This window comes from Equus caballus, chromosome 3, assembly GCF_041296265.1.
Source record: "Equus caballus isolate H_3958 breed thoroughbred chromosome 3, TB-T2T, whole genome shotgun sequence".
In the NCBI taxonomy this organism is placed as follows: Eukaryota; Metazoa; Chordata; class Mammalia; order Perissodactyla; family Equidae; genus Equus; species Equus caballus.
In genome coordinates, this window is record NC_091686.1 from 32,024,135 (window position 1) to 32,049,212 (window position 25,078).

The 25,078-nt window shown below is 51.5% G+C and overlaps 1 protein-coding gene across 2 annotated transcripts in view; it reads left to right on the forward strand.

The window, feature by feature from the left end:
* CRISPLD2 (cysteine rich secretory protein LCCL domain containing 2) overlaps window positions 1-25,078 on the forward strand; it is a 64,935-nt gene that overhangs the window by 35,085 nt on the left and 4,772 nt on the right. For both annotated transcript variants that reach the window (XM_001499908.6, XM_023637428.2), the window contains 6 exons: window positions 2,137-2,203; window positions 2,617-2,747; window positions 4,472-4,515; window positions 6,060-6,132; window positions 8,941-9,016; window positions 16,493-16,626. In XM_001499908.6, coding sequence (XP_001499958.2) covers window positions 2,137-2,203; window positions 2,617-2,747; window positions 4,472-4,515; window positions 6,060-6,132; window positions 8,941-9,016; window positions 16,493-16,626 — 525 coding nt within the window. The remainder of the gene's footprint in view (window positions 1-2,136; window positions 2,204-2,616; window positions 2,748-4,471; window positions 4,516-6,059; window positions 6,133-8,940; window positions 9,017-16,492; window positions 16,627-25,078) is intronic.

Genomic DNA, 25,078 nt, shown 5'->3' on the forward strand with positions numbered 1-25,078 from the left:
GCTCTAGGCCGTTGGTTCAAAAGGGATCCCCAAAGTGTAGGAATGCCAGATGTGCTAGAGACGCGGAGATCTTGACCAATGTTTTTGCGCGGCTGGGGGCTCCATCCCGCCTTTGTGTGTGAAGGTGGTTACAGGGCAGCCCGGAGTGCTGTGCAGGGAGGACCAGGGCGGGGGCAGAGCGAGGCACGTGTGAGCCGCACTGTCAGCCGTTGGCAGACCCGGCAGGACTGCCGTAGAGCCTGAGTGGGCCCGCTTCCCAGTGGGCCCCACCGGAGAAAGCGCTGCCAGTGTCTCCTGCAGGACGTGAATGGATTCATCCAGCGGACGGAGTCGTTCAGCGCTGTCCATTCAGAAGCCGGAGAGTGTCTGCCAAGAAGAGCGAGTCTGGTTTGGCAGGGCAGCTGCTGGGCTGCTCTTTCTGGCAGCGGACGGCCAACAGGTGCAGCAGCCTCATGCAGAGAACGTCAGGGTCACAGCAGGACAGCCGTGCCATCGGTGCGGGGGCCTCACTTGTCCTCCTTTGGATTCCGGCATCTGCTCCTCCAAAGCCGAATGGCCTTGTTTGAAGCACATGCTGCAAAGAGAAGAGAGCGGGTTCTATTTTATCCCACGGGGATTTGGAATTCAGTTTGCCAGGAGAACGCCTCGCTCAGCCTTGGCAGGAGTGTAGACTGAGCTACCCAGGATGGGGTCGTTCCAGGGGCTCACACGTCATCCCCCGAGCCTCTGGCGAGAAGCCAGCAAGTCCTGCAAATTAAAGCCAGTCGATTGTGGGTGAGATGAGCCGGATGTGGCTCGGCGATGGGTGGTGGAGTAACGGTCCCCGTCTTTGGGCACCGTCTTCAGGAAGGGGTGTCCACTCTGCAAACTCCTGGTCTGAGATTTTCAGAACACTCCAGGGTTGTCCCTTTGTGAGGATGGGCCTGTGTGAACCACAAGGTCGTCACAGGAGCATCACCCCTGTGCACTCAGCCAGAAAGAAGGACGGAGTTTGGAGAACATCGTTTGTCAGCCAGCATCGAAAGAGTTCTGGAGCCGGGGGGAGACGGGAGCCTCCCCAGGCGGGGAGGAGGCGGGGATCGGCCCGCGAAGACTGTTAGAGGCCTCAACTGGGAAATGTAACCCGCCCCAACTGCAAACACGGGAACCCCCTCGGCTCTCTCCTGGGAGCTGTCCCGCCTCCCGGGCCATCAGTTTTTCGCACGTGGTACTTTTGCAAAAATAACATCTACTGGATTTTTTTTCTGACTTTAAAGGTATTTTTGTTCATTGTAAGTAATTCAGGAAAACAACAACAAAACATAAAGAAAAATTAACGCGTCCCAGAATCCCCTCAACATGGGCAGCAATTTGAGGCCGTTCCCTCCAGTCTTTTTTCTGTGTGCTGTTAGGCTAATATTGCTTATGTGATCCTGTGGGTTATTGTTTTCACTTAAGATTTCCCAAAGTCAGTAAGTATTCCTCCAAACCTCCATCTGTGGTGGCGGCATCACCCTCTGACGTACGGCTACGTGAGAATGTCTGGCTCCTCTTTTGACACCTGCTGGCCTATGTCCAGGTTTTTGTCATTATGAGCGGTCGGAATAACATGTCGGCTGACGTTCTGACTTTTGACTTGGGATGTACGCTTACAAGGGAGGTTCAAGAATCAAGAGTTATGAATTTTTAAGGCTTTCTGGATTCACTTATACTTTTTCATGAACGTGAACACCATCATTGGGTTTTATTCTATTAAAAAAAAAACCCTTGCAATTTGACACCTAGAAGATGGCCTCTCCTTTCGCTGTGTGCCTCTTTGATATCTGATGGTTGAAGATTTTTTTTTTTGGCGTCTTTGAAGCCACTTGTCTTTCTTCTGCGAATTGTCCATCTATTCGTGTCTCTGCTTTCAACTCGAATCTTAAACACGTGACAGTCATCTCTAAGAAGGTCAGATTGAGTAGGTAGTCGCGTTTATGTGACGATAAACTTCATCCTGGGTAAATGGCAACCTGCTCAAAAACAGTGGTTTCTGCGTCACGGAGGCTTTTCGATAGGTAATTATTGAGCTCTTGAAGAAAGATAGCCCGGTGAATTCATGGTGCGATTTAATCAACATGTTTACCCCTGAAAACCATGTTCTTTCTTCTCCCTCAGGTACCAGTGCCCAGCAGGCTGCCTGAACAGCAAAGCGAAGATCTTTGGGACCCTCTTTTATGAAAGCGTAAGTGTGGCCAATATTTCTTTAAACGGCTTGTGGGCCCCTGTGTTCCGAGAGCTGATCCATGTGTATTGATGAGCTCGCAGACTTGCAAAGCCACTTTTGGGATCCGGGGCTGACCCTCACGGAGGCCAGTCTCCATTTCATCCCCAGTGTTAACATGCTCCACTGGGTGGGGAGAAAGGGCCGTCTGTCACCGTTCTTAGCTGGTAAAGCAACGCGGATGGATTTTTTAAGATAAGCAGCCCCGGGAACAAAGACGTGTTATGGTGAGAGGTCTCGGGCAGAGGTGGGGTAAGCTTTGGCCCGACTTTTTGGGTTTTTGTGGGTTGAGGACAGACATCTCGGGTATTTCCGAGAAAGATTGCCACAGAGATGAATTCAGAGGTACTTTCCGTCTCCCCCGCCCTCCCCAGGCGTCCAGCATCTGCAGGGCAGCCATTCACTACGGCATCCTAGATGACAAAGGGGGCCTGGTGGACGTCACCAGGAACGGGAAGGTCCCTTTTTTCGTGAAGTCTGAGCGAAACGGTGTGGAGTCTTTGAGGTAACTATTCTGTGATCAGGGTTCCTTAAAATATTTGTTTCTGGTTATGAAAGTATTGTCGAAACTTTGAAAAGTACTGAACAATGTGAAGAAGCAGGAAAAATTAGAGACGACCTTAATACCATAACCCAGAAATTGCCCCTGTAGGCAGAGTAGCATATTTCATTCCAGTGTGTATGTGAGTGAGTGTGTGTGTGTGTGTGTGTGTGCGTGCGTGCACACGCATGTGTGTTCAGTTTGGTTGAGTTCTGAATCTTGCCTTTTCTCCCTTCCCAGTCACCGGAAGTCTTCAGACGCGCCCTCACTAACGGTGGGCAGCATCCTTGAGTTTGTAGGCTAATTCTCAATCAGCACTTTTTCTTACTTCCTGAGAATGAGGCTTTTCATTTTTAAAATACACTACTTTTTTTGCAAGATAATGTTTTTCATGTAAGGCGTGTGGGTGGATGGCAGGTCGCACTTGTCTTCCCCATTCCGACTCTGGGGGTGGGGGGCCGCCTTGAGGAGCAGCAGGAGGCCATGTCTTGATCTGTCAGTGGAATCAGAGACAGAAGGCGACTTGGGATCGTGGAACCCAGTGGGGCCTGTGGGGTCAAACGACATGGCTCTCCCTCTTCCCCGTGCACGACCTTGGGCCAGTTTCTTCACCCCTTCCGGGTGGCATTCATAAATGAAGGCCACAGTAGGACCCAGGGCTGACACCCCGCTAATCCACGGTGGGACAGCGTGCCAGGGATCCCCCGTGTCAGGTGACCCCCGCAGGGTCTGCGATGAGGGACGCACCCAGCAATGCTCCTGAGACTGTCTCGAGGTAGCGTGTCCCGTCCGAATCATGAGGCCACTGAGAACGTTTCCAAAGCTCCGTGAGTCTCTCCCCTTTGCGAGGTCTGGTTCTCCAGTGGTGCTGCCTCTTGTCTTAGTTATGGAAACAAAACCAAGAGCAAGGACGTCTAAATGAAAGCGCAGGAGGTGTCCTAGGAGGTGTCGGCCGGGTGACCTCAGCCCCGGGCTCCACAGAGCGCAGCACAGACACCGACACCGCCGTGGGCTTGGCTGGGCGCTTGTCCTAAAGCCGCTTCTGGCCCCTTCCAGTGGCCAACTTGTTTGCCTCTAGAGTGATGTTCTTCACGTTTTAGCACCCAGGGAGTCTCCGAACATCAACACAGGGCAGACTAAAGCTTTGTTTTTACTAACCTCTCGTTGAAATGTAGTATTTCCTCATCATGAACGTTGGCCCCAAACCTGAGGGGCGTTAGCAGGGCCGGTGGCTGCCTCACGGCGGAAACCCACTCGCTGCCAACATCTCGACACGCGGTCTATGCTGTTGTTACTCTGAAGTGACAGTGCTTAGGACAGCCGCCTCTAGGTTCTGTTTTTAATGCCGAGAAGCCCCGCTGTTCCCCTAACGCAGAGTTGTTTCAATACTTTGATGGTGATATCACTAAGAAATGATTTAATCTTTTAAATTTCTTGTATGCCTTTTAGAGTCATTATTCTGAGAAGGGGTCCATAGGCTTCTCCAGGCTCCCAGCGGGGTTCTGGCATTAAGAGGGTCAACGAGCCCTGCTCTAGAATGTTCTCCTTCCAGATCCCGCTCTAGAATGTTCTAAGAACTTTCGGGCTGATGGGAAACAAGTAGGAAAATGTGTGGTCGAGGCTGTCAATAAGGAGGCAGCTTTTAGAAGTGGTTCTGCCTGCACTGACCCACCGTTCTGTTTTCACAGCAAATACAAGTCTTCCAGCTCCTTCACGGTGTCAAAGGTGAAAGGTAAGCTGGCCGGTGTTTTCTCATGTGACCATAGGACCCGGGTCTCTTGGGTGTCCCTGGAAATCGCGTTCTGCTTAGTTATTGATTTCATGTTTATCATGCCGGCTGATGTTGCCGTTCGCAGCATTGTAAAGACTATTTAAAGGGGTTCTTTAAAGAGGTCCTTCAACTGGTTTCTAAACATGTCTGAACTCAGCATTGGCCCTAGTTTGCTAAACCGGAAGCACAGGCCTGGGGTTCCCAGCCGAATGTCACAGAAATAGTAATGCCTGGGTCTGGAGTAGCTAAGAAGCTGCATCAGGAGCATCAGTTTCTGTTGATTGCTAGTGGGTCCCTGGACCATTGTGTTGAGAAGGATTCTGAGGCCTCGTTCTGGGCTCAGCAGAAAACAGAGCTTGACAGATTAGTAATGTCTGCCATGGACAAGAGAGGGAAATGTGGGGAGGTATGTGGCATGTGAACAAAGGGCTTGACCTGAATTCCACCACCCAGAGATGACCACTCTGAACATTTTGGTGGATACCTTTATAGTTTATTTTCCCTATGTATTAAGAGTATGTACATTGGTGATAGACACATTGATATACTTTAAAAAATGGAAACGGAATTATGTAAGGTTGGCATCCTGATTTTTTTCAAATAATAATGCATCAGGAAGATACGTCTGTGCCTTTAAGTGGCATCCAAACCTAATTTTAATGACCTCCCTGGCATCTTGCTATAGAGCAGTCCCCGGGTGCTAGACCAGTCCCCTTTGTTGGGTTGCTACGTAGATCCCGGGCCCCACCAAGTGATAGGCTGGACCTACAACTGGCCGCCCTCAGGGCCACATCTTGCCTGCCATCTGCTTTTGTAAATAAAGTTTTATCGGCACATGGCCACACCCATTCCTTGACACGTGGCAGGTTTCTGCTGAACAGCAGAGTCGAGTCGTTACAGCACAGACCACAGGGCTGGAAACATTTGCTCGCTGGCCCTTTAAGAAAGAGTTTGCCGAACCCTGGACTAGAGGCGGACGTGCTGTCGGGGGGCCGAGGTGGCCAGGACAGAACCGCTTTCTTACCCTGTTTGAACACAACGCGTGACCCTCAAGAAGGGCTCTAGACTGGGCGTCGGGATCCTGGGCTCTCGCTCACATCCTGTGCAGTCTCCAGCGGGCTGGGAGGGCTCAGCTTTTCCGGACCTCAGTTTGCTCATCTGTATAATTGGAATAATACCTGAGCATCCAATGTGATCGAGTAGGAGGAAGGCTTCCAAGTGAGAAGCACTATGCAAATGAGAAGAACTGTTGGTCCCAATGGGAAACGAGCGAGGGTGCTAACACCCTTGCCCTGTAAAGACACTCAGGCTGTGGGTTTGTCTCATCCCCTGAGTGGCCCCAGGGGGAGGTGCCGGGGCACTGGGTCTGGGTTCTCCTGCCAGGTCTGTTCGAGGCCCACTGAGCCCTGAGGGCCGAGTTGTCCAGCAGCCCATTTCATAGGCCGGTAGTCTGAGGCCCAGGCTTGCCACGACCTGACCCTTTCCCCACGTGCTCCTGTCCACAGTGCAGGACCTGGACTGCTACACCACCGTCGCCCAGCTCTGCCCGTTTGTGAAGACGGGGACCCACTGTCCGAGGTAAGGCCCACCGGCGTCTGGTGTTGCAAACTGGGGGGCTAAGAGAAGAAGGCGCCCTGCCGGGTTGGGGGCCACCTCATGGCAGCAAGGCATGACTGAGTTCTAGATGTGGCCCTACTATGTGTCCACCCAGGAAAGCACTTGCTTCGTGCTCAAAGTCAAGGACCCGCCAGACCTTCCCCTGAGACGGCTAGTTCTCACCCTTGGCTGCACGTTGGAATTGCCTGAGGGGCATGAAAAGAACAAATTCCAGGGGCCCCCTGCCCAGATCACAGAAATCCCAGTCTCTGGGGGTGGCCCAGCAGGGTGTCGGCATCTTTAGAAGCTTCTGGGTGAGCCCAGGGTGCAGCTAGACCCCGGAGCCATGCTCTAGGGAGCTTAGCTGAGGAAATGGCTTTGTCCCTCTAGATGTGACCTTGCCTCAAGGAAGAGAGCACTTGTGCATGTAGAAGTGACTTCCTTTGCCACTAAGCTCTTCCTCGGCTCCCTTGTGCAGACCTCGAGTTTGTCATTCTTGGTCTCTTAGATCAATCTAGAACTCTGGAAGCTGGCGCCGCTTGTCCCCTCTCAGTCAGCTTGTTGATTCTTCTGCTCCATCTGGGATAGTTTTTATGGATCACTTTAGAATCAGCTCCTTAAAACCCAGACTTTTTCTGCGGTATAATTTGCCCACAGTAAAATCCAGCCATTAGAAGTATGCAACTCGATGGGTTTTGACAAACGTACGCGGTCAATCAAGACAGAGCACGTTTCCATCACCCCAGAAAGTTCGCTTGTCGTCGGTCCCCCTCCCTCCACCTCCCACCTGTGCCCGTGCCAACCGCTGATCTCCTTTCTGTCACTGTAGTTTTGCCGTTTCTAGAATTTCCTATAAATGGAGCCGTCACAGTGATGCGGGCTCAGTGAATTGAGGAGTCGAAGGAAAGATTTCTTGGACTCTCGAGGTCTGGCAGTAGTGCTCCCTTATTCAGAGAATAGCGTGGGGACAGGACCCATGGGCGGTGAAGAGCTACAATGCCTTGAGGGTTAGAGCTAAATTTATAAGGCATAGGTATGTGAGCTATTTCTTTACAAGACAAAGGAAAGATCATGGAAAAAGTCGTTAAAATGGTATCAGTGTGGGTGGGGTCTGGGTATCTGATGGTCCTATAACTTTGGATACAAATCAGATGGATCAGGTCAGGACATCCCTGCTTCCCAGAGGATGATGTAGATCGGTATGTAGGGCAGGGCGCCTTGGGCTCCTCCCTGGGGCTGGGGCAGCCTTGATCCTCACCAACAGCGTGTGGACTTCTGCGTCTGGCTTCTTTCACTCTGCGTAATGCTTTTGGGATTCTCTGTCTTGTTGAGCGTATCAGTGGTTGATTCTTTCATGTCGCCGTGTGGTGTTCCATTCTGTGGATGTACCACAGTTCGTCTGTCTGGGGAGCAGGTCTCAATGCGTCTGCCCAAGCCTTAGTTGGCTGGTTTTTGGAGGATGAGTCATCACAACAAACTCAAGGATGTCCTGGGAACGCTTGTCTCTGAGCGACCCATGAGGTCCTCTCTGAAGCGGGCTGTGTAGCATCCTGGGAACCCTCATCCTGGGCCCAGAGGCCTATGGATCCTGGAAGAGAAAGACTGATTTTGAAACTAATAGGAGGAGAGCCTTGAGGTTGAGAGGGAAAGCCCCAGGAGGGTGGGGTGAGGAGAGACCGGAGGGGCCTGACTCCCCGCTTGGCTCTCACGTTGCCCCTGGAGCTTTCTCACCGGCTCCCCCGGCCGCCTCCACCACCACTCGGATCTCCCTGGAATGTTCAAGTGGGGATAACGACCTTTTAGTAAACTTCCCTAAATATGAAAGAGAAGCAGAAGGAAATACTTTCGGAAAATACAAACAAACAAGAAGAAAAACTTGGCGTAGGACGAGTATCCAAAATATAAGTATCTGGCCTGCCACTCTAGAAGAAGTAGGAAAGAACATTCTTACACAAATTCTTTTTTTGTTTTTTTAAATCTCACACGCACATCCTCTTTCTCTCCGCCCACCCCTGCCCTCTCCCGGCCCTGGACCGTTTCAACTGCTCAATTCCTTTGCCCGGCTTTCTTCCCTCCCAGAATCCTGCCTGTCTTGGGGCCAGATGGCTTCTGGCTGCCATTTTGGTTTTTTGGTCCCTGGGTTGCAGCCCTTTTGTGCTGTTCCAGATCAAGACAAAAGACCTTTTATTAGTTAAAGCTCATGCTTTTTCCTGGTTTGAATCTCTCGAACCACCTAGGGTCCACCCATTTCCAGTTGAGGCGCTGTCCTCCCCCGCTCTGCCCGTGGTGGGGGGCAGTGTGGCAACTGACGCAGCGGTGATCTAACCCTTTCTACCTCAGGTTATCAGGGCCCCCTCCCTGGAATGTTCTGTGACTCACAGAGGTGAGGGCCCTCCACCCTTTCCTCCCCCACACAGGGAAGTGGCCTTTGAAAAAGTCTATTGATTATAATCTCCATCATGTGCCCCACAGTAGGAATTGGCCAACACCCAGAAGGGGAAGTACAGGCTTACAATCTCATACCCACCTCTCTCAGATATTTCTTCCCACTCGCCATGTTGTTTGTGTGTATCCTGTAGTATGGGTTTTTTTAAATTCTATATGCTCTGTTTAAGGAGTGGGAGAATATCTTTACCACTGCTAGGGTGGGAAAGGTAAGTTTTTTTCTTAAAGAGTTTCCTTTCATCTATATACTCAGATCTTGAAATTCAAAGAGAGGGCCAGCTGTTTGTCAAGAAGGTTTGTTTTCTGTTGATCACAGTCATCACACAGATGCTTCTTGTTTTCCAGAGTTCGTTGTTCGGCGTACTGCAAAGATGAGCCATCCTACTGGGCTCCCGTGTTTGGGTCCAACATCTATGCAGACGTGAGTATGCTGGCATTTTCAGTGACCACCTCTCAAAGCCCCTTAGGACCTCAGAAACCATGTTCCGAGGTCTGGATACCAGGAGCCTGAGATCTCATTCCGTGCCTCCAGCTAAATTGGGACCACTCGTTTCTGCCACCGTTGCCCTGGTTTCCCCATTTGTAGGGATGTTAGTGCTTGCGCCTGTGTGTGCAGCTCCGCCTCCTCTTACACAGATGTCTTCGTAGTTTGGTGAATTGAATCCTGCCGCCCCGATGACATGCGTTTTTAATGTGTAAGCTTTCATGCATACGTATTCATTTCCCCAGCTGTTTAATAATCTTTCCAGGTCTCCTGATGCATTTCTAGATTCTGGCCCACTCTACTCGCTGCATTTCTTTTGGCTGTGTACACACTAACCTAGAAGCACACAGGATGTAAATTACACAAATTTACAACTTGTTAAAAGCCACTCACGTGGCATTGGAGTCTGCTCTTCAGCATTTCCCTCCTACTTTAGCAAGGAAGCTTTAGCCGATTCTCTTAAGTGAAAGCTCCCAAACGTAGTCTGTCCCATCTAGTTACCCAGAATTTAAGGACATGGTGGCCCAGAAGAAGTAAATGTGGTCACAGCTCTGCCCCACAGCCCGCACGGTCTTCTTGCCAAGCCTCACCTCTCTGGAGAAGGACCCAACTGGGATTTTCTAGCCCAGCGAATCTTCAGGATCTAAATTCCATGGTTAGATCAGCTCCACTCATTTCTATTTTTCCTCAGCCTTTTCTTGTCTTCATTTTATAGCTCTCCCCATCCACCACCACCATCTTTCCCTCCATCTGCCTTCGTTTGTCCCCGATTCCTGGAAATGCGAGGTCACTGAGTTCTGTAAGGTCAAAGCAACCTTCTTGGCCCAACTTTTCTCCCCATCTTTTTTCTTTCCTCCTTAAGTGCGTCTTTTTTCGTCTCAAAAACTATTGGACAAAATTGAATTCTGAAAGTTTAATGAAGGAATAAAATAATGTATGCAAGTCGTTATACTAAATGTCTGAACCAAAGTCTGCTCTTGAAAGACAGAGACTTTGATTTTAAAATGAGTTAAAAATAAAGGGATGGGCCAAGTGATTCCAGCCAAATAGGAAGAAGCAAAGAAATAAAGCAGGAGTGGCAATATTGCTATCTGATAAAGTGAAATTTAAGGGTAAACGTACTGAATGGGACAGTGCAATTCATTATGCAATGCCACAAAAGGTATAATTTATGAAAATATGAAAATTGAATCTGTATGCACCAAACAACACAGCAGCTAAACCTATAAAGCAAAAAAAAAAAAAAAAAAGGTTAGAAATGCAAGGAAAACTAGATAAAAATTTAGTAATAATATAAAGCTTCCTTTTACTATGTTTTAGGTTGTTTAAAAACACCATCTCTAGATATTATTTTCCCCATCTTACAGAGAAGGAAAATGAGGCTCAGAATAGCCTTGTGCAAATCACACAGCTCGCACATGGCAAAGGTGACACACAGATGAGGCTGTGTCTTGCCTTAGGCTCTGTTCTTCTGCTCTGTTCTGCTTCGTTTAAATGCACCTTCACTCTTTATTACATTGATGTGGACAGGGATGTGGGTGGAAGCCTATACTCAGTCTTTAACTGACTTGTTCACTGGAGTTTTGAGTTTTTGGAACCACAGTGCTCGTGACAGGGCTTGTTACACAATAATTGCTCAGTTAATGTTTGTTGAAGGAATACATACGTGAAGATACTGTAGTAGTCAGTGCTTAAACAGCTCTCTGGAAAATATAAGAAGGAAGGAAGGGAGAAAGAAAGAGCAAAAGAGAGGGCGAGAGTGGGAAGGAAGGAAGGAGGGAGGGGAGAAAGCCACCTCCATTTCAGAGGCTCTTTTCTGGCCGTGGTTTCTAGGTCATTCTGTATTCTGGGAAATGATGATGCCTTTGGAAAATGTCTGTTTAGCTAAGAGATTTGTTTTGAGAGCATCGTCTCCAGACCTTCGAAGGGCCTAACGGGGCCTGCAGCTCCTGCCTGCTCACGCAGAGGGCGTTGCTTGGCAGACCCCGCACTTTGTGAGGAGCTGCAGGCAGGAAGAGCATCAGGGTGGAGCCCAGAGGGCACAGACTGGGTCAGAAGCCGCAGGTTTAAGCCCCAGCCGTGACCTTTCCCGCTTGTGGGATGATGGGCAGGCCTTGCCTCCCCGGAACCTCGGCTCTCTCGTCTGTCCTTCCTGACTCCCTGGGTGGGTGGATAAATTCTGACTTGTGCCTCCGAACCCCCAAGGGCTTGTTCCAACAGATTCCGGCCTCACCCCCAGTGTTTCTGGCTCAGACAGTCTGGGGTGGGGCCACAGAATCTGCATTTTTAACACGTTCCCGGGTGATGCTGATGCTGCTGGTCTGGGGACCACGCTTTGAGGACCGCTGGCTTAGAGAGGACAGTCCCTTGAGAATTTTTGATAATAGTGATGGTGACAGCGATGACTATGATGGTGGTATTTGTCTTATTAACTAACATCTGTTTAGCACTGACTGTGTGCATGCCTGCCTTCGGCCCTTGATCTTATTTCTTCTTCACGATGGCCCTTTTTGGCTATTGCTGTCCCGTGTACAATACTGTACATCTTGCTGGCTCAGGGGACAGTCCTGGCTCTGCTGTGTGCCAGCTGAGTGATTTGGGGCAAATCATTTAACCACCCTGAACCTCAATGTGCCATCTGTTAAGAGGGAATAATAATAATAATAATTAATAATAATAATAATAATAAATATTTGCCTTGTGGGGTTATTGGGATATTACTGTATCAAACCCTGTGAAACAGGACAGGACCATCTTTGTAAATGATCAAAAAGGTTGCCTATGATGATCCCCACTTTATATTAAGAGAATAGAGGCTCTGGGGTTCAGATAGGCCATCCCAGGCCACACAGCCAACAAGTGCCGGAGGCAGGATTGGTTTCCAGCATCCCTGAGACCACGTCTCTGCTAATAACACTTATTAAAAATTGTTCAGATATCTGTGTTGCTTCGGGCCCTGAGAAGAGAGAGCGGCGAGCTTGTATCTTTATGGAAGGGAGCTCGGCAAGAGGAGAGTTGTGGGTGGAAGGAGGGAGAAAAGGGAAAGCCAGTGTTTGCTGGACGTCAGCGGTTGCAGATGTGCGTGTTGATAACGGACGGGAACTGGGCCCACTGCCTGAGACAGATCTGGCAGTGGGTGTGAGGTTTTCATTTTCATAAGCCATGGCTCGATGTTCTCAGGGAAAGCTTCTGTGCCACTGGTGGCCAGAAACGCCCCAGGGACGGGAGGCAGAGAGGGCACCGTCACAGGGCGCGAAGCTGAAGCGTGCTGTCTCTTGGCGGCATTCGGTCAAGAGGATGCACCTCCCTACGTGGGGCCTGCAGGAGGCGCGTCCGGGACAAGCCCCTCTTCCGGGCTCCAGTGGAAACGCCCCGGGGGCCTCACTTCTGGTAACTCGGTCAGCAGAGCGAGCAGTGTCCAGAAAGACAGAAAAAAATGCCGGTTCCGCCTGCCAGGGAGAACAATGAGGGTGTTTGTGCTCGTTTACAAAGCTCAGCTTGGCTAACGGCAAATCTAGAGGGATTCTAGAATGATCGTCTCGTTTCAGAAGTCTCCCTTCTTCTCTTTGAGATGGCTGCACACTTACTGCGTCTTAATCTTTAGGGACACAGACCCCTTTGAGAACTGGAAAGTTGTGGATCCTTCCTCCAGGCAAAAAAAAAAAAAAAAGGGCTTCCTTGGGCAGACAGCGTGACCGGCTGTGCTGGTTTGCCTGGGACCGAGGGGGTCCTGTGATCGGGGCTGAAAGCAGGGGTGTTCATGCAGACCCCGCGGGCTCACAGAGTTCTGCTGGCCACTTCAGGACCTCACGGACCCTGGGGAGCCCACTCTGGGCTGAGGAACCCTGCCCTCAGGCGTTTAATGTATTTATTGAAGGAGACAAGATGTGTTAGCGCGGGGTTAAGAAAACTGGCCTTTAGCTGCTCCAGGTGAATCCGTCTTGGAAAGCAAGAAACCCAGTTCTCCAGGCTCTGGTGGGAATGTGTGTATTGGCTCCAAGACTTTCCACCTGGTTACCAGCAGTATTAACTTCCCAGGGAACAGACAGGGTGGAGCCTTCTGCTGTGAAGGAGTTTTTCTTCTTGTACATGACCAGCGTCGTCTCTGGAATGACCTGGTTTCTGAAGGACGAGGCCGGAGCTGACCGTCTGGAGGGCGGACCCCTCGAGGAGGAGATGCTGCAGTCTCTGATCGGGCTGCGGGGTCTGAGCTGTAACAGGTGCCGCTCCAGTGGGTGTTTCAAATCGGTGTCATCAGAGAGCCCACTTCAGCCCATCCACTCAGGTCTGGTGTTAGAACTTGCTAGAAGAGTTGCTCGTGCCATTCAAAGGACAGCTCAGGGCACATCTTCCAGACACGGATGGGCCAGGAACACTCGTAAGGACAGGAAAACAAAGGGACTCAGAGGGCTGTGCCAGGGGCAGAGGCTGGGCTGAGCGTTCTCGAGGATGCCCCGAGTACTTCTCAAAAGCATCCTCCCCTGGGCTTGGGGGTAACTCTCCCCTCTCTCTCTCCTCCTCTGTCTCCCTCTCATCGTGGTAAAATACGCATAACATAAAATTTCCCTCTTAACCATTTTTTAAGTGAGCAGTTTGGTGGTGTTGAGTATATTCTCATTGTTGTGCAACAGATCTCCAGTTTGTCATCTTGCAAATCTGAAACTCTGCACCCGTTGAACAGCACCCCTCTGTTCCTCCTTCCCAGCCCCTGGTGGCCGCTGCTGTGCTTTCTCTTTCTCTGAATTTGACTTCTTTTGATAAGTCTTATAAGTGGAGTCATACGCGGTCTGTCTTCTTCATTCTCTTGCTCTTTTCGCGAAGGAGGTGCCGGCTCTGTTAACCAGCGGTTGGGACCTTGGTCACACTATAGGTCATTGCTGTGACCCGGGTACTGTGCAGAGGGGTGGCACGGACAGACAGCAAAGCCCAGACCCGCCCTCCTGCTGGGTCACCTGTTGCCTTGGTGGTGTTGAAGTTTTCAAACTCGGGACACGGTCAGCAGTGGCCTCTGCCCTCCACTCCATGCACCACACGAGGATGGCTAACCTGACCTGTCTGCCTGTCCACCCTTGACACACAGTGTCCACAGGGTAAGTCCCCCGGGAAGGACACAGATGTGGACACAAATCACTAGGTCGTGAATGAAGGCGGGGTGGAGGCAGCCTTCCTGCCCTGTAGACGTCGGGTCTGATTTTTTCTCTTCAAGTTGGCAGGTTTCTGAGCCAGACTGAGCATCTGACTCCGTGAGCCCCGGTCGAGCACAGTGCCAGCTGCCACTGGGGTGATTCTCCTGGTGACTCTGTTTTCTGTATAATTAGAAGTCATCAAACATAAGGAGCTTAATTAATAGGACGTTTTTGTTCGAAGACCGTGGTTAGAAGCTCTATGGGGTCCCTCCCACCGCTGTAAGAAATGACCACAAACCTGGGAGCTAAAACAACGCGGATTTATTCCCTTACGGTTCTGGGGGGCAGAGTCCAACACAGGGCTCACCAGGCCGACGTCAAGGTGTCAGCAGGGCTTCATTCCCTCTGGAGATTTTAGAGGAAAATCCGTTTTCTTGCCTTTTTCGATTTCTAGAGGCCGCCCACATCCCTTGGCCTGTGGCCCCTTCCCCCCTCTGCAAGGCCAGCAATGGCCGGTGGACGCTTTCTCGTGCTGCCTCACTCTGACTCTGACCCTCCTGTCTCCTTCGAAGGACCCTGTGATTCCCCTGGGCCCACCTGGACAGTCCAGGGACCTCCCCATCTCAATTTGTTCTTAACTGAGTCACATGTGTCCTTTTGCCACGTCAGGTCGCATGTTCACAGGCTCTGGGCATGAGGATGTGGCCGCATTTGGGGGCCATTATTCTGCTGACCAGAGAAGGATGGACTTTGCACTCAGCCAGACCTCAGTTGCAATTTCTACTGAACCATTAACTGTCCACGTGGCCTCGGCAAGGGCATTGAATCCTCCTGAGCTCATGTTTTATGGTCCGTAAGATGGGAAGTCACCCATCTCATTGGAACGTTAAATGAGATAATAAGTAGAAGGGCCGGCAGCCCCGGGCCTGGTGTGTGATCAGCTCAGAGTCAGTGTGAACGCTGCTTCCTGTGGAGGGGGCCGTTCACCCCTCGAGGGGATTAGGTCCGCCCGCGTGTGCAGCCCCGGCTGCCCCTGAGAGTCACCTGGCCAGTGTTGAAGATGCTGAGTCTCGAGCTTCGCCCCAGAGCAACTGAATCCAGCGGGGGTGGGAGAGGTCAGGGGAGCTGGGTGTTGTCACTGAGCGAGGATGCCGCGTGGGGCTCTGAGCCGCAGTGAAGGTTGAGACCCACTGCCGAGGCCGGTGTGGGATGTTGGCGCAGGCCGGGTGAAGGGATCACGAAGCTGCAGGAGGGCCTTACTTGCTGGTCCTTAACCTGGAATGTGCGTCAGCATCGCCTGGCCCTCGTCTGGGAGATTCTGCGTCAGCAGGTCAGGTCAGGCCCAGCAGCCTGCGTCTTCCGGGAGCACCAGCTGCCCCACCTCTGAATGAGTTTCCCCACCTTTGAGAATTGTTGCTGAATTACCCTCAGACAGTCCCTCCTGAGGACCGTTTTTCTATTGGATAAGTTAAGGCCCTAATGAAAGTCGAACTCCAGGGTTTTATTCCCCAGCAATGGGACTACTCTATGACTTCAGAAAACGGTACATCCTGCCCCTCCTTAAAAACCAGCAGCTCCCTGGCACCAGGAGCAAACCCAAACTCCCCTGTGGCCCTCACAGCACCACGTGATTGGCCCCTGGTCACCTCTCCTGCCTCTCCCGCCACACTCATCCTGACTCACCATATTCCAGCCACCTGGCTCTCTTTCTGTCCCTTGGACTTGACGAGTTCTCTCCTACCCCAGGGCCTTTGCACAAGCTGCTGCCTCTGCCTGGCGTGCTCTGCCCAGTGATATTCCCGTGGCTGTGGCCGGTTCCTTTTTGTCATTCAGATCTAAGCTCGAGTGTCCACCAAGAGCAGTCTTCCCTGATGGACTGTTCTGGAAGAGCCCCTCCACCCAGTCACTTTATCTCATGATCTGGGTTTATTTTCTTCTTAGCTGGAGTTGCTAGTTTGTGTGTTTGTTAACCTGTCTGCCTTGCTCGACTCTATGAAAGCAGGGTCTTTATTTTGTTCCCTGCTGAAGTCCCCCTCATCTTCTCCAGTGCCTGGTACATAGCAGGTGCTCAGAAAACATTTGCTCAACAAATGAATAAATGAATGAATGATGCCTGTCACTCTGGAATGGCCACTGAGGACTCAAGGTGGTCGTGGGCATTGCCTAGAGGTCGACATGGTCAACGCCCCCCAAACCAGGGGGCCAAGGAATGGCTGACCCCCCAGTAGGGCTTCCCTCAGGGGCCCGACCTCCTTGACCCTGACCACAGCTCTTTTTTCACTTTCAGACTTCGAGCATCTGTAAGGCAGCCGTGCACGCGGGGGTCATCAGGAACGAGAGCGGGGGCTACGTGGACGTGATGCCCGTGGACAAGAAGAAGATCTACGTGGGCTCGCTCAGGAACGGAGTCCAGTCTGAAAGGTAGGGCGTTCTTCCCCGACTCGTGGCGCCCGAGGCCTGCAGCGGTGGCCCCTGGGGGGGGCCTGGGGGGAGGGCCAAAGAAGGGGCCCTTTAAGATAAAACCTGGGCCCACTTGCATGCGCTCTCCCCGGAACACCCAGGACAAGCCCGTTCCCTTCTCTTCCTTTCTTTTTTCAAAAGAAGCACTTTTTTTCTTTCTCTTACCAATGCCTGTTCTCGTAGAAAATTTAGTAACATCAGATAAGCCCGAAGAGAAACAGTCATCCATGACCTGTCCCCTGGGGGAGTTCCTGCTAGAGTTTGGGTGTGTGTCCCTCTGGTCCTTTTTCCATGTGCGTATTTTCCCCCCACAAAACAGTGAGATCAAGTTATGGTTACATGACGGTTATACGCGGCTATATAATAACGTAAGTTCGCATCGTCACATAAATAAGAGCAGAGAGCGTGGGGTCCAGCGGGTCTAGGTCCCGACCAGCTCTGGGGCCTTACCGAAGCCCCCAGATTTCCTTGAGCCTCGGTCTTCTCACCTGTGATGTCGGGGTGACAGTGGTGTCTGCTTCCTGGGGGCGATGGGAGGATTAACTGAGGTGCCACCTGGCTCTGCTTCTGAGGACACCCGTCCTGCTGGATTCAGGGTCACCCTCATGACCTCGTTTTCACTGAGTCACCTCTTTAAAGGCCCAGTTTCCAGCTCCAGCCACAGTCTGAGGTCCTGAGGGTTGGGACTTCACCATCTGAATTGGCGCGAGGGACACCATTCAGCCCGTGACGGGCGAGAGCTGAGGTTTTCTATTTGAGGGCCCTCTTTGGAGAAGGGGCATAGAATTGAGAGCACCGAAGGTGCTGGGCCCCATGAGGCAAAGGCGTCTGTGTTCCCGCGGAGCCTTGCGCCCGCCCCACCCTTCCATCCTCCTCGGATGGCGCTGTGCGAGGAGACGCTGCCGAATCCGGTGGCACCCGAGTCACACGCATCTCTTCCCGGGGGCCCCTGCCCAGCGACTGCCTCGGCCCCGAACAGCTAGAGTTAACAGTTCTGCATTTTCTCCTTCAAAGTTTGCAAGCTTTGTTTGGGAAAAGCTTAATGAAGGGAAATTCCATTGATTTAATGGGAGGGAAACGAAGCAGCTGATTAGGTGGAATTTCCTGGATGGGCTGGAAAGAAATCCCAGGACACCCACCTCTGGGGCTCTTTTTCCCCCTGTGAGAGGAGCCCGTCCTCATGAGAAACGGGGGCCAGCGGGGTGGGCCGGCCCCTTGTTCTCTCGGCCTGGCTGCCCACGAGGGCCGATTGTGCGGCCCCCACAGGTGGGTGTCTGGGGAGGACAGAGGACCAAGAGCGGGTCCCCAAAGTGGCTTCTTTCCCACTGTCAATCCCCCCACCCCCACCGGAGGAAGCCGGTGGTTCTTTCTCTCTTCCTGGGGACCCACCCGAATTGCCGCTGTCATCATAAGTGTCTTCGAGGCAGCTCTCCCAGGCCCCACAGTGGCTGGGCCCTCTGCACCGTCAGAAAGACCTCAGTGAGTGATTTTAGACCCCAGAGTGGAGCCTCTGCCACCCTCCTTCTCAGACTCTTCCCCCCTCGTCCTGGAGTCTGTGACGATGCTTGAGCCAGTTACTCAACCTTTCTGTGCCTCAGCTTCCTCACTGATAAAGGGAAAAATGATGGCACCCACCCCCTGGGGTGGTGGGAAGACGGAGGGTCTCAAAGTGGGCTCTCCAGACCAGCGGCATCCGAACCAGCGGAGCTTGCTAGAAACGCAGATCCCAGAGTTTCTGACTCAGAAACTCCGGGGGTGGGCTGGTGGTCTGTGTGGGAACGCGCCCTCCAGGGGCCTGACGCAGGCTGGAGGACGGCAGCCGCGGCTGGAAGGATGATGCAAAGGTCGCCGTGTCCCTGGCACATGGTTGGAGCCACACCTGATTCTGATCGTTTGTGATTAAGGGTCATTCCTTCACTACACATTCACTGTGGGCCAGGCCCAGCCGGGGTCCACAGACACCGAGATGCTGGAGTCCCCCTGCTCACATGGAGGGAAGCGGCCAGGCCAGGAGGGCACATGGCTCCCGTGGCATTTGGGACCCTGCTCCACTGGGTGTCCATGGGCGGGCAGTGTCCCCTGCCTCGGTCTGTCCTCTGTCAAATGGTCACCATGAGGATTAATTGAGATAGTCTGTGCTAAGCACTTAGGGTGGGTCAGAGCAAGCGTCCGATAAATCCGGGGACCCTCGTTGCTATGACACAACTTCGAAGGTCTGTTGCAACCCCCAGAATGCGGTGGCTCCGCCACTGTCGCTGAGGGAGGGCAGAGGGCAGAGCGTTTCAAGCAGGGCCCCGTCCTACTGTCTGGAGGCACCTCCTTGGTGACGGGGGCTCCAGCAAAGACCTCTGAGGCCTTGGGTATGGCCATGCCCCATCCTCCTCTTGTTTCGATGGGACCTCAGCAGCCCTCGGCACAGAGACCAGGGCTGAGAAATTTCCCTGGAGCCTGTTCCCATTAGGGACTGTGGGAACCAAGAGGGTGGCTCTGTCCCCAACGTCTGCTGGGACCCCAGAGCGGTTACAGTGGGTCCCAAGAGATGTGGATACTGGACACACTGGGATCCATTCACAGCAAACTGTGTTCTAAATATAGGGCATCCTCAGTTAATCACACGCACACACAAAACCCTCCTGGACGGAGTTCTCAGCACGCCGGCCAGGAGGGGCTCAGCTTTAGTTTAGCAATAGTGTTTTTCTAGAAGAGGATTTCCTGAAAGTTTTGAAAGAGGACCGTGCAGAATGGGGACAATGCAAGAGGACAGGCGCCTTCTCTCTCACACACGTGCCCATGAGGCACAGCAGAGGAGGGGAGAGAGGCCTGGGAGCGCTTTGACTGCTGGGATTGGGGTCTGTCCGAATATTCTCAGGAAGAAGCTGGACATGTAGATGAAAATCAGAGCAGGAGTTTTCCTTAGGCCAGGAGCAGTTTCAAAGACATTGCACAGGGAGATTGGGAAATAGACAAACAGTGACAGATAACATTCTGGGCCTCTTGGTTTTGACAAACAAACCTGTAGAGAGAGGGAGGTAGTGTATATATGATGGACTTTCATCCGATTGGGGATTCACTCCACTAGTGTTTATGGGGCAGCTCCTGGGTGCCCAGCACTGTCCTAGGGGCTGGGGCCACAGCAGGGACAGAAGAGACAAAACTCCCCATCCTCCGGGGCTTCTGTCTACTGTGGCACGTCCAGCAGATGTGGACTGTGAGCCACATATGGGATTATAAAGTTTCTTTGTCTTTTTTTTTTTTTTGCTGGGGAAGATTCACCCAGAGCTAACATCTGTTGCCAATCTTCCTCTCTTTTTTCCTCCCCAAAGCCCCAGTGCATAGTTGTATGTTCTCGTTGTAAGCCTTTCTAGTTCTTCTATGTGGGATGCCACCACAGCATGGCTACGGACAGACGGGTGGTGTGGTTCTGCACCCAGGAACCGAACCTGGGCCCAAAGTGGAGGGCACTGAACTTTATCCACTAGGCCATCAGAGCTGGCTCCTACAGTTTCTAATAGCCACAGTAAAAAGAAACAGAAAGGAAATTTAGAATATATTTTATTTAATCCATTGTATCAAAAAATTATCATTTCAATATGTATCAATAGAAAAAATACTGATAAATTTGCATTTTTTAAAAATAAGATCTTGGAGATCTAGCGTGTGTTTTGCCCGTAGAGCACATCTCAGTGTGGACGAGCCACGTTTCAGTTGTTCAAGGTCCAGGTCGGGCTGGACCAAGGCTGGGGTGTTAGGTTCCCTCTGCTGTGGAGACGGTGGGTTTCCCTTCCTCTCCCCATTTCCCGGTGTTCTACCGTCTGTACACACATTAGCTCCTCTAATCCCCCCAGCAGTCCCATGAGGCAGGGACTACATTTATCCCCATTTTATCAGTAAGGAAAGGGAGGCACAGAGAGGTCAAGCAACTTGCCTGAGGTCACCTAGCCAGCAAGTGGCAGAGCCAGGACTTGAACCCGGTTGCCTGTCCCAGCATCCATGCTCTTAACCAACACATGTGACTCCTCACCACAGACAAGTCACTGAGCTTGGGGCACAGGCCCCTCGCAGAAGGGGCCAGGGCGAGCCTGACTGTGCTATAAGGTACACTTATTTCGAAGTTAAAAAATATTTACTAGAAAAGAAATACACACTTACTATTTAATAATAAGTCTATGGAGTAGAAAATGAGTCCCCGCAGGCACCCTGTTAACCTCTGATTGTTCATTTATAGCTTTTCCAGGCCTGTTTCCCCTGTGCACATGCAACACGCGTGAAAATCAAAATGGAGGTCGCATTATACACACTGTTCCAAAGCTTTTTTCCCTAAAAGGCGTTTCATATTCCAGGAACTGAGACAAGGCGGTTTGACAGTTCCCTGGGGTTTGGGCTTTTACGTGGATAAGTCGTTCCTCGCGTGTGTGTCCCCACCGCGTGCCAGGCCCATCCTGGTTTTCCTGACGGGAGAATGAGGTTGGAGCCTCACTGGAATGACGGCTTTCACGGCCCACGGCCCACGGCCCACCGCTCGCCATGCAGCGCTGACCCAGACGCCGAGCCTGGAGGAGCTCGGCCACGCTCACAGGGTCCCTAAGCAGTGGGTACTTCATGGACCCTGCTTTACGGGTGTGGAAACTGAGGCTCAGAGAAATGGGCTGACCAGCCCCAGGCCTACACACAAGATCTGAGACTATGTCTGGCTCTTGAGTTTTCCTGAAAGATCAGTAGAGGCTGAGACTCTGGGAGAAAAGAGAATCCTTAAAAAAAAAAAATATATATATATATATATATATGTATATACACATGTATATATACACATACATGTATATATACACGTAAGTACACATCTGTACGTGTACACGTATAAATGATAGTTCTTAGTAATAAAATGCATTTAAAAAGTGGGACGACGGGGGCGCAGCGGTTAAGTTCGCACGTTCCGCTTCGGCGGCCCGGGGTTCACCAGTTTGGATCCCGGGTGCAGACATGGCACCACTTGGCATGCCGTGCTGTGGTAGGCGTCCCACATGTAAAGTAGAGGAAGACGGGCTCAGATGTTAGCTCAGGGCCACTCTTCCTCAGCAAAAAGAGGAGGATTGGCAGCAGTTAGCTGAGGGCTAAGCGATCAAGTGCCCCTCTTCTGCTCTCCTCTCACACTGGGTTCCATGACTCCATGGACGACTCCTCGGTCCTCCCGGACACACACTCTGCTCCAGAGCAGCCAGCTTCCTGCCTCTTTAACCCAGTCTGTGTCGTGTGGCGCACACAGCGATCGGTCCATCCCTGAGGGATTTTGACTGGTGAGGACGAGCCTTGTGCTTGCGGCCCCTTGTGCACCTGCACCCTCCCGCCTCCCGGGGGGCTGCCGGCATCTGAGCCCGGCACTGTGATCTGGGTTGGCCGATGTCGTCCTCAGGGATGGTGTGGCCACGGCCCCTCTGTCCAGGACAGTGGTCACCAAAGGGTCTCAGAGCCTGGACAGACCTGGGTCCACATCCCGACTGCACCTGGAACAGGTGTTCGATTTGGGGCAAATTGCGTCACCTCTCCGAGCCTTGCTTCCCTTTCTGAAAGCGGGAAGAACCTCCGAGATGTCGTAGGGTGGCTGCGAGGAAGGGCCGGAGTAAGATGGCGTAAGGATCGGGGCAGCGTCTGTCATGTGGGACGCGGGTGCCGGGCGGAGCTGCGAGCGTGGAGAGGCGAGTGGCCATCAGAAGGTGGGGAATCACCAGCCAGGGCTGAATGGGGACACCACCCGAGGCTGCAGACACTGGGCCTTCCCAGAGGGCCCTTGTCACAGCTCAGCTCAAACAGATCAGCTGGAGGGAACTGCCCGGAAGGTTCCAGGCCAATCCCCCAGTTAACAAGGGAAGTTTTGTGGTGGTTTTCTTTTGCTTTCTTTTTCTCTTTCTCTTTCTTTCTTTCTCCTTCTATTTTTTTTAATTCTTTCATTTATTTATTTATTGAGGTCATATTGGTTTATACCGTTGAGTAATTTCAGGTGTCCATTATTATATGTCTCTGTGTAGACTGCGTTGTGCTCACCCCCAATGTTCTAGGTTTTATCTGTCACCATACATGCGGGCCCCTTTACCCCTTTCGCCCACCCCCAGCACCCTCCCCTCTGGTAACCACTCTGTTCTCTTTTTCTGTGTGTTTGTTTATCTTCCACATGTGAGTGACATCATACAGTATTTACCTTTCTCTGTCTGGCTTATTTCCGTTAACATAATACCCTCAAGGTCCATCCATGTTGTTGAAAATGACAAGATTTCATCTTTTTATGGCTGAATAGTATTCCATTGTATATATATACCACATCTTCTTTCTTCCTCCCTTGATGGGCACTTGGGTTGTTTCCACATATTGGCTATTGTGAATAACGCTGCGATGAACATAGGGGTGCAGGTATCTTTTCGAATTAGTGTTTTCTTGTTCTTTGGGTAGGTACCCAGTAGTGGGATAGCTGGGTCGTATGGTATTTCTATTTTTAGTTTTTTGAGAAATCTCCATACTGTTTTCCATAGTGGCTGCACCAGTTTGCATTCCCACCAGCTCTGTATGAGGGTCCCCTTCTCTCCACATCCTCTCCCACACTTGTTATTTCTTATCTTGTTAATTATAGCCATTCTGACGGGCAGGAGGTGATATCTCATTGTGGTTTTGATTTGCATTTCCCTAATAATTAGTGATGTTGAGCATCTTTTCATGTGCCTGTTGGCCATCTGGTATCTTCTTTGGAGAAATGTCTGTTTAGATCCTCTGCCCATTTTTTTAATTGGGTTGTTTTGTTGTTGTTGAGTTGTATGAGTTCTTTATATATTTTAGGTATTAACCCCTTTTTGGATATACGATTTGCAAATATCTTCTCCTTTCCTTTTTCCTCCCTCCCTCCCTTCCCCTCTCTCTCTCTCTCTTTCATTCCACTGTGCGGATGGACCATCATTTCTTTACCAGGTTGATGGGCATCCGGTTGCTTCCTGTTTGTCTTTCACTGTCATAAGCAACTCTGCAAAGAACGTCCTTGCACAAGCCCTCACTTCCTGACAACTTCTTTAGGTAACTTCCTTTGAGTACAACAGCCACAGCCGCCAGATCGGTCTCCTTCTGTAAGGCACGGTCCTGTTTAAGCCCTGCCCCCTGGGGCTTTCCCTTGTGATAAGAATAAAACCCCCTCCGCTTACCACACAGGGCCACACATGACGCCACCCCTGCCGCTTCTCCACACTCCAGCTCATTGCTCCTCCTCATTACAATGCTTCACCTCACCAGCCTTCTCTCTGCTCCTCGACCACACTGAGTTCGTTCTCACCCCAGGGCCTTTGCACCTCCTGTTTTCCACCCCTGGACCCTCCCTGCTCCTGCATATTCCTGTGGCTGGGTCCCCTTGTCATTCAGATCTACACACAGACGCCACCTCCCCGAGGAAGCGTTCTCCTACTGTCGAGTCTATAGTCGCCTCCTCCTCAGCGATCTGATCTGATCTCGTCTCCCTGTGTTGTTTTCCCCAGGACCCGCCACCCTCTGAAATTACTTCTCACCCATATTTAGCTGTTTATCTCCCACCCCCAGCCTGTAAGCTCCATGAAGGCAAGAACCCCTTCAGTTTTGTTAACCCCTGTCCCTGACACCCAGCCCCGTCACCAGCACATAGTAGGTCCTCAGTAAACACTGGTTGAGTGACGGAGAAATCGCTGCGTTCAGCAATCGGTTCCGAACTGGTTGGGGGATTTTTCATACCCTTTATGAAAATTGTTCAATCTCCTCTGTGAAAATTGTTCAATACCTTTTATGAAAATTGCCCAGAAATGCTGCACCAATTTGCACTCCCTTCATACATGTATGGGAGTTACAGACTAATCCAGAAAGAGAATCAGAGGCAAGATTTAGACAAGGAGGTTATTTTATAATTTGTCACGTCACCTGTTTTTCATCAAACGTGCACAACTGTCACCTTACCCAGCGGAGCTGGAGTTTACTAAGCGTTCGCGGTGTAGACAAATAGGGACTCGCCGAAGGCACTTTGAGCTACCCAAACCTGCAGGATTTTTTTGCCTGTGGTGGTGGGTGGGACCGACATCTGGGGTCGTCACATCGACGCCCGGCGTCATCAGCACACGGTTTGCTGTGCTATGAAATACACACCCAGTTCCACGGGGCTTGCTCGTGCCTGCTGGGTGGATGGGTTGTCTGATGGGGATGCTGTCTAGGTCTGGGAAAGACATCCAGGAACCTTGGGGTACCTGTCTGGACGACAGCCTGAAGGACGCCTTGTCCCTGGGCTGTTGGGGCCCTGGGAATGGGAGACCCCACTGCCCCTCCATAGACTGTCCCGTAGTGAGTCAGAGACCCAAACCCTGGTGATTTTCCCCAGCGCGGCTTGCCTACCACGTGGAGTGGCCGAGGGCATTGTGGCTCTGGG